The following is a 9,111-nucleotide window of genomic DNA, read 5'->3' on the forward strand; positions in this document are numbered from 1 at the left end:
GTGTCCACCACTCAATTTTATGTCATCATGTTTCTTTGAAACTCCTCCATTTATCTGCAAATGAAAACCAAAAGCAACTAAATGTTCTGTTATCAGATTAAAGTCTAACAGGGAACATTTAAAAAATGAGGAAAGTCTAAGCAGAGTGAATATTTAAACTGTCAGACTTTCCACCAATAGAGCACAACAATAAAACAATAAGTCATGATCTGCAAGTGTTTGTAGTTTTTGGTTTTGATTATTTGTTATTTAGTTTAATTTGGTCTTAATTCTTTAAATTCAGTTCATAGTTTATAATTCTATCTCATTGTGTATTTCCTCAGATTTTGTTAGTTTATTTCTAACAGGAAATGGACAGACAGTCCTCACCTCTGACTGATGATCCAAACTGGGCCTGGAGGCTGATAACAGGAACATATTGTTCCTCAGGTTCCTCATCCTCTGGACTCGGCTGTAGAAGGAGGCAGGTTTCTCTAGGCCGGGTCACCCGCTGTTTCAGCAGGTTCATAATGCGAGTGGAGCAGCTTTTACCTGGAACAGAAACTTTGTATGTTGTCTTTTTATAGTCACAAAAACATCTGCTGTTAGATACTGTTGTCAGCATGGACGCAGCAGATTGGACTGGTCACACTGGTGCAAACAAACTGGAGACAGACGTACCTGCGCTGGACCAAAGTCTGTGTGCTTCCTGTATCAGTCAGGGCCTTCAGTGCCTGACAGTTGAGCTCCACTTAACAGCATTTTTAGGGCACATTGGTTTGATTTGACCCTCCTGTGCACATAACAAATGAGCCTTTTCCCCTGAAATTTTGAGCCAACTTTCTCTTTTACAGGCAGCTTATCCACAGCTAAAACTGGTGGGGCTGGTTTCTCCTGCGGCCATCTTGTTTCCAGCTTTGAAAAGCTCAACAGTTCCTCCTCCTCGCAGCCACAGACACACCAGCCAGTTCAGCAGCCTCCTTATCCTATCTATGATTATGTTCTTTTATCCACACCTGAAGTTCTGGTGATAACATTTTTAGATAATGTTCAAGAATAATTATTTCATTGATTTGTTCAACTGTTTTACCGTTAGGTTGCATCCATTTAGCATACAGCTCCTTAAAAAATAAATACCGTATTTTCCGCACTATAAGGCGCACCTAAAAACCTTCAATTTTCTCAAAAGCTGACAGTGCGCCTTATAATCCGGTGCGCCTTATATATGGACCAATATTGAGCCACAACAGGTCTCACAACTATGGTAAGCAGCCGCCGACTTCATTTCCCCCGTAGAAGAAGAAGCGCGCGGTGCAGGCTGGGTTTTGTGTAAAGACCCCAAAATGGCTCCTATTAAGAGACACGCTGACGCCGCAGTTTAAACTCAAGGCGATCAGTGATGCAGTAAAACACGGGAACAGAGCAGCAGCCAGAGAATTTAACATGAACGAATCAATGGTTATAGTGGAAGTGGATCTATATTGTGATTGCACTAACGTTTGATTTACCGTAACAGTATCAGACTGTTTTTTACGTGTTTATTGAATCGAGGAAAAGTTCCCCTCCAGTATATGTTACACCTTGCTGTTGTTAAAAGATAAACTGTGTCAGGAAAATACCACGTCACTGACTTTACCTCAGGAAAATAATAAAACAGCTTTTTATTCATTTTGGGAATGAACAGAGTTTTCAGAACGCTGGTTTGTAATCTATTAATAATAATAATAATTTGACTGACCTATCTGACTGTTTTGTTGACATTCCCTTTATCGCAGGTCCATCTAATGGATGCATAACGTAACTCCAGCCTCTACTGTAGCGTCTATTCTATGCGCCTTATAATGCGGTGCACCTTATATATGAAAAACGTTTTAAAATAGGCCATTCATTGAAGGTGTGCCTTATAGTGCGGAAAATACGGTACTAACACGAAGTGGTGGTGGAAACATTCATGTTGGGGTGACATGGACGCCACTAATGACTTGAAAGTAAAAAACTGGATAACAGAGGAAGGATAAAGTATCAGGTGCTGAATCAGGTACGAGGAGGATTTCTACAACTAAAGATGAATTTAATGAGGACCCAGGACCTTCTTGCTGCAAGGCAACAGTTCTACCAACTGTTCAGCCCTGACTGGACTTTTATCTTTAGTAAATATGAAGGATTTTCTGGAAAAGAAGGTGCAGGTTTTCCATTAACTTGCCCGCTTTTGTTCCCTGAAACGTTTGTATTTGGACACAAACCTTCGCGCTGAGTTTACAGGCATTAAGCGGATTAACCTCCCGCCTCAATGCAGCACAAAAGAAGAAACGGACCCGCAGTTACCTGAGCTGGAGGTAAGGATTACTAGAGTTTCTGTTTCCTGAAAACACTCAGAGTCACTTTTAATTAATGCAACAACTGAGGAGCAAAGAGATCCTTTGATTTAAATATAAGTATAGTAAATACTTAGAGTTTTGGTTTGAGATGTAAAAAGGTGAACTGGATGGTTAAGAACACGCCCTCCATGTTTTATTAACTCTTTTCCAGCTAAAGTCAACAGTAACTCAGCAGTTTGTTTGTCTGGTTTCTCCTCCCCTCCTTCATCGCTCATATAAAGTAAAGTTCAGATTTTTCTGCTTTCTGCTCGTCGCCATGACTTCCGTCGCTCCTCTGGGCTACCAGCCCGTCTACAACCCTGTGAGTATCTGCTGCTGGACTTTGACTGGACCAATGGAAACGGACGAAAACGGCCAAAAAAAAAGGCTTTTATTTTTTTATTTTGAGCCTCAAAGTTCCAGATTAATTTAACAATTAAAACTGAAGCAGAAGTAACTTAATTACTAAAGAATGACGGCGTGTAAAGGAAAAAATAAATATGTAAAAATGAAATTACGAGAATAAAATCGTTATTTTCGTATAATGTCGACTTTTTTCTCGTATTTTTAATTGTACTCATAAAATGGCTCCGTTAATATTAAATCAAAAGTCTTAAATTTTAAATAGTTTTTATGACCATTAAAATGAGTTTGAGTTGAATTTTTTTCTTTTACCATTCTTCTTAGCAAAGTTGATAGTTTATTGAAATGAATTATCTTCATGGCTTTAATCTGCACATTTTAAGGGCTTTTTGAAAACCATTTTAATCGATTTCCTTTCATTTGAGTTTGAACCTGCTTTAGTGAATCCTCACAGCAAGGATTTTAGTAAATTAATTTAAGAAAATCCACAGTAAAGTCAAACTTATTCCGATAGTTTTTGTTTTTAAAGGTATTGTTCCACTTTGAGAAATTGTGAAAGTTAGTTGGATGGTAAAACTTTAACGCTCTCAAACTGATTTTCATTTCGTTTTTAACCTCAGAAGTTCCATTCTAGACTTTTTTTTTACTCATGTTTTTCTCCAATAATCACCTCCCAGCTCTAAAAGTTGCTGATTATTCTAATCCATCCATTTTCTGTTCACCCTTTGTTCTAATGAAATCTGAATTATTTTTGTGCCACTGCAGAGCATTCCTTACCTCAGCCCCATTCATGGCGGCGTACGGGACGGAGTGTCCGTCTACATCCAGGGATCGGTTCCTGAAAACATCACCAGGTGAGTTTTTAAAACATTTTTACTGAATCTGAAGCTTTTCTATCCATTAAAACATTTTTATTATCTCCAGAGAAACTCTAAATATTGTGTAACCTCTCTCGCCCTCTGTGGGTGGAGTCCGCTCGCTTTTTATCTTCATTTCTTAAGATACAGTCATCTTTGACTTTAGGCGTGTATTTAAAGCTGTTATCAGCTAAAACACACAGAGAAAAATGTTTATTTATTTTGCCACATCTTCTGTTCTCAGATCCACCTGTTTACATTCTGCAGTTTAAAACTATTTCATCCTGTAAAAGTATTTCCAGTTCTTCCACATCGTCCCTTTATTTCACAACACAGCCGAAGGTTTAAATGTGTTTTACTGGAAATTATTTGATAGACAAACACAAAATAATTTATGGCTACATATGATTGTTTTTATAGGGGGAAAAAAGCGTGGCAAGTATTTATGGCGTAGTAAGGCCAAGAAAGAAAATAAAAGGAGTAAATTTCCACAAAAAACTCAGCAATTTTTATTTTAATCTCAGAAATTTTTTAGAAAAAAAAAAATTGGAAATTTGCTGATGGTAAAAATTGTACATTTGCAACAAAAAAAATACAACAATTTTAGATTAATCATAGAAAATTTCTAGAAACGAACATGGAAAATTCTGAGTTTAAAAAAAAATTAAACATTTGCTAGAAAAAACGCAAATTTTTTAGAATAATCTCAAAAATGTTCTTGAAAACAAAATGTGGAAAGTTCAGGGTTTTTCTCCCTTTTGGACTCAGAAATGTCCTTTTTTTTAGAAAACGCCTGAGACGTATCTCAAAATTCCTGAGTTTTTTGGCAAAAATGTTCTTCCTTCTTAATTCACGTCGTTGTGGAATTGCTCGGTCTTTATGATTCTGAAATGCTTCTGAACACTCGGCACACCTCTCACGCAGCTCTTTGTCTTGGTTTAAATCCCGGTTGTAAAGTGAGAATAAGTTGGGGGAACGCTGCTGTTAACTCGGTTCCGTCGCCCCCAGGTTTCGGATCAACCTTCTGTGCGGAGAGTCGGACTCCAGCGATGTGGCCCTGCACTTCAACCCTCGATTCGACGGCTGGGACAAAGTGGTTTTCAACAGCCGTAAAGGTGGATCCTGGATGTCGGAGGAGAAGATCCACAAGATGCCTTTCTCCAAGGGCAAGCCCTTCGAGTTGGTCATCATGATCACTGCCAAGGGATTCCAGGTAAACAACAAGGATGCGGTTTCGTCAGTTTTTGGCAATAATGTTTTGTTTGGAAATTGAGTCGTTTCAAAAACCTCTGGATGTAACGTCACAACAATCACTCGAGCCAAACCCAACCCGTTACCTAGCAACCCCAGCAGAGTTCTGCCCGTCACCTAGCAACCCAAGCTAACCTCCAGCATGTTTGGTTAGCCGGTTTTACCGCCTTATGCACCAGATTGTATCCTTGTTTGTTGTGCTGGAGGCTCCACTTCTGCTTTTCAAAGATGCACGGCTTTATAATTTCACATCTGTTTGCAGCCATTTTCACGTCTGTGTGTAAACGTTGAATTGGGGGGGTGTGACCAGTAGCGGCTAATTTGGATTAAAGTGACAGAGAATGGCTGTATCGATGTTCTCATTGATTGATTGATTGATTGATTGATCATGTTCTTCTTTCTGCTCCAGACTAAAGTCAATGGGAAGGACTTCTTCCTGTTCCCCCACCGCCTCCCTGTGGAGCGGATCCGGGCCATCCAGGTCTCCGGAGACGTTACCATCCAAACCATTAACATCATTGGGGTGAGCCACGCCAGTCGGCCATTTTTATTTCAGTAAATAAATGTAGCAGAAGGTTTCCTGAATGTGTGTCTGCCTCAGGGTGCAGGCAGTGGCGGTGGCGGTGGCGGCGGCGGCGGCGGCGGCGGCGGCTCGCTTCCTGGAGGAACCGGAGTGAGTAAAACAGCCACATTAGTTTCCTCCATTTGGTCTCATGTAATGGATTAAACTAATCATGGCTTCTTCACAGGGAGGATATCCAGGATGCAGCGTGGGGGTTTGTATTTACAATCAATCTATCCATGTAAAATACATAGCTAACAACAAAACCATAATTATTTCTGGCTTTCTTTGACAGATTAATGTGAGAAATATGATTAAATATGTAAAAACAAAACAAATAAAACATCTAGAATAAATGGAATAATTGTGGCAGAAAGTTTTATTTTTTAAATTAGGCAAGTCAAGAAGTTATAATCAACACCAACTTTCGTAATGCTAGACTTCGTCCCTGTGCGCTCAGCTAGCATGACTATGAAATACTCAGTGGTTTAATGGTCTGCTGGATGCAGCGTCGTTGGATGAAGCAGGAGATTTTTCTCTGTTAAATCAACAAATATCCTGATTGCATGGGTGGAGGAATGGGAGTGAGTATATACACTGTAAAAAACACAAAATCTCGCAAACATCTTGGTACACTTCAAATAAGACAAAATAAGAAAACTTACAAGTAACTTTTCAGCAAGATACAGCAGCTTGTTTTAACTAAATTATTCTTTAAGATTGATGAAAAAGTTCTAGTTCCACTGGCCGACTAATTCACTTATAATAAGGGGAAAATGTCTTATGAGTGAAAGGAATTATTCACCAAACACAAACTCTCGTATCTTTCTGAAAAGTTATTTAGAAGTTAGTTGTGTTTTATTTTTAGTGAACTAAGATATTAGAAACTAGAGCAAAAATACTTGGTAAGATTTTGTGTTTTTCCAGTATAGAAGGTTCAGTTAAAATTAACATTGTATGGAAAATTTTATTTAATATTTTTATTTTTTTAAGCAGGGAGGATATCCAGGAGGCCACATGGGGGTGTGTAGCTCTTTATTATTACTATTTATAATAATTTTCTACATATAAGAATAATTTAAATTCGTTTCTCTGATTGATTTCCAGGGTGGATGTCCTGACGACATGGGAGTGAGTACATGTCACATAAATCAGATAAAAACATTATTAATGGCTCCGTTTAACATTTTCTCCTATAATAATCACTTGAAACATGTAAATATTTGCAGGGTGGATACCCAGGAAGCAACATGGGGGTAAAATCACAACATGACAGTTTATTACCATCAACAGAAGGTTTGTGTCATAATTATTATATTTTTTTCCAAACAGGGAGGTTTTCCAGGATCCTACCTGCCGGTGAGAGAAAAGCTCAGTAATATTGGCATCATTATTATTTCATACTCATGTTTTTCTCTCATTTTTATAAATCTGTTCACAGGGAATGGGAGGGCAGCCGGTCTACAACCCAGTAAGTGTTTCTACCAAACACTTTTATCTTGCTCTTTTTTATAAATACGTAATTAATGAATTATAAATAGTATTTGTTTTGTTTTGTTTTTAACGTTCTTGTGTTTTCCTGCGTCGTCTCAATTGTAATGTTTGATTTGTCCTTTATTTACCGCCCCCTGTGGATTCGTAACGGAGCTGCAGTTTGTTCTTTCTTCATGTTTTCAGAATCACAAAGCTGTAAACAAGCAGTGGAGACATAAAAGTTGATTAAATCATTTACCTGAACCGACAAACACCTGGAGGATCTCTTCTCTTGCTGTTTGTAAAGTTACACAGAGGAAAATAAACAATAATTTGGGTTATTTTGTCTGTCATAAGAGAAAAAACGAGGTTTCATTTTCCAAAATCATGTTTTCAACATTTATTTAAAATGTTTATCAAACGACACAATTTCTCATTGTTAGCAGCAGCACAGAGTTTAAGTTTAATGATAACATATATCATATTATTTAGAATATAATTCCTCCCCCATTTAACTGTCTTCAACTCACACAGGTGTTTGTTTTTTTAACTTACCTTCAAAATAAAAGCCTCACCTGGAGGTGAAGCAGAAAAAAGCCAATACTTCTCCAGCAGCTTTATCGTTTCTGTCCATCTGGAGGGTTTGGTGACGTCTCACCTGGTCACCATCATTGTGATGGACGAACCATTATAGATTATTGATTTCTTCAGTGGTTTGAAAAGCGAGCTACGGGTCTGTTATACAAGATTAGCATCTGGGAAGGAATTAGGATTAGAATTATGGCTGGAATTGGGGTTAAGAAATGAAGCTATTATCTGTGCAACAACTCTAAATAAATAGTATTGAAATTACTTTTTCCACGATTAATAACATTTAATTTCTATTTTTTAATGTTATTTAAAACCAAACAAATTATATATATTTATTTGTTATCTGGGTGTGGTGCTCTTGGGGGCCCTCTGGTGGTCTGGGGACCCAAAGCATGTGACTTGGGCCGGCTCTGACCTGGTTTCCCAACGTGTGTAATTTAGTAAAACTTGCTTCCCTTCTCAGCCTGTGCCGTACGCCGCCCTGATCCCAGGAGGGATGTACCCTAAGAGGACCATCATCGTCCGGGGCATGGTGCCCTACGGGTCCAAAAGGTTTGTTCTGCCGCCCGGCTGCAGAAATCCTTCTGATAACCGAGTACTGACAGAACCTCGGTGTTCCAGGATGGGCTTCAACCTGGTGGTGAGCAGAACCCAGGACGTCGCCTTCCACATGAACCCCAGAGTGAAGGAGGGCGTTGTGGTGCGAAACAGCCGGACTGGAGGGAAGTGGGGCAACGAGGAGCGAGAGCTCAGCGGGTCGCCCTTCACGGAGGGGCAGTACTTTGACGTGAGTTCCACTTCCTGATCGGGTCCAGTTCCACATTCTGATGCGTTTTTCTGACGGGTTTTCTGTCTCCAGATGTCGATTCGCTGCGGCAACCAGAGGTTTAAGGCGTTTGTGAACGGGCAGCACCTGTTTGACTTCTTCCACCGAACCAACTTCAGCGAAATCGACAAACTGGAGATAGACGGAGACGTTCAGATCTCCTACGTCCACTTCTGATTCTCTGCTCATCACTGCTTCCTTTTGTGCAATTTTCAGTTTTGCATCAGTTGTTTGCATTGATAAAGCTCAAGAAGAGAATGTGCTTTTGAATTTATTCATTTCTTATGCAAAAACATTGTAAAAAAAAAAAAAACCCAAAACATCGGCAGTGACAAAATCAAAGTAGTTATTGTACGAAAATCCTTAGAAATGTAAAAACACCAGCAGAAACATTCAACAAAATGCAAAATACTGGCTCTTTGAAGGCACTTGGGAAGGTTGTGAAAGACTGATGAGAATAATGAGGAAGAAGAAAAAAAAAATGCTCCATGTACACAGGAAACAGGAAGTGAATCTCAGTTTCAGCACCTTTTTTTTCTTTTCTGAAAGTCCCATTGATTAAACAGTACCAATGTATTACAAAAACAAACCAAAAAAAGGGAAATGAAGTAGTTTTTCATAACATTCTGTAACTGTACACGGTTTTAAAAGTACCTTTGATGCTCACAAAGCAGCACAGAGCGATTTCTTCTCCCAAAACAGCAAAATCTAATCTGAAGACTTAATGCAGGACTAGAGATAAACATATACTGTTTATATACATACATAAAAATATAAGTGCATACATGTTGCAGCGCCGGATGTCCTCCTCGTCCTAAGTGCAACAGTTTGAGAAACCACAGAAGAAGAGCA

The 9,111-nt window shown here is 38.9% G+C and overlaps 1 protein-coding gene across 1 annotated transcript; it reads left to right on the forward strand.

The window, feature by feature from the left end:
- Positions 1-2,536: 2,536 nt before the first annotated feature.
- On the forward strand, positions 2,537-8,809 carry LOC116707519 (galectin-6-like). Its single transcript, XM_032544895.1, has 14 exons — positions 2,537-2,658; positions 3,465-3,553; positions 4,565-4,769; positions 5,217-5,330; positions 5,409-5,480; positions 5,557-5,583; positions 6,363-6,392; positions 6,477-6,500; positions 6,599-6,625; positions 6,702-6,728; positions 6,811-6,840; positions 7,897-7,985; positions 8,055-8,220; positions 8,293-8,809. Exons 1-14 carry the CDS (start codon positions 2,614-2,616, stop codon positions 8,434-8,436), a joined length of 1,089 nt encoding a protein of 362 aa, XP_032400786.1. The 5' UTR covers positions 2,537-2,613; the 3' UTR covers positions 8,437-8,809.
- Positions 8,810-9,111: the final 302 nt, after the last annotated feature.

The sequence above is a fragment of the Xiphophorus hellerii genome, chromosome 18 (assembly GCF_003331165.1).
Source record: "Xiphophorus hellerii strain 12219 chromosome 18, Xiphophorus_hellerii-4.1, whole genome shotgun sequence".
NCBI lineage: Eukaryota > Metazoa > Chordata > Actinopteri > Cyprinodontiformes > Poeciliidae > Xiphophorus > Xiphophorus hellerii.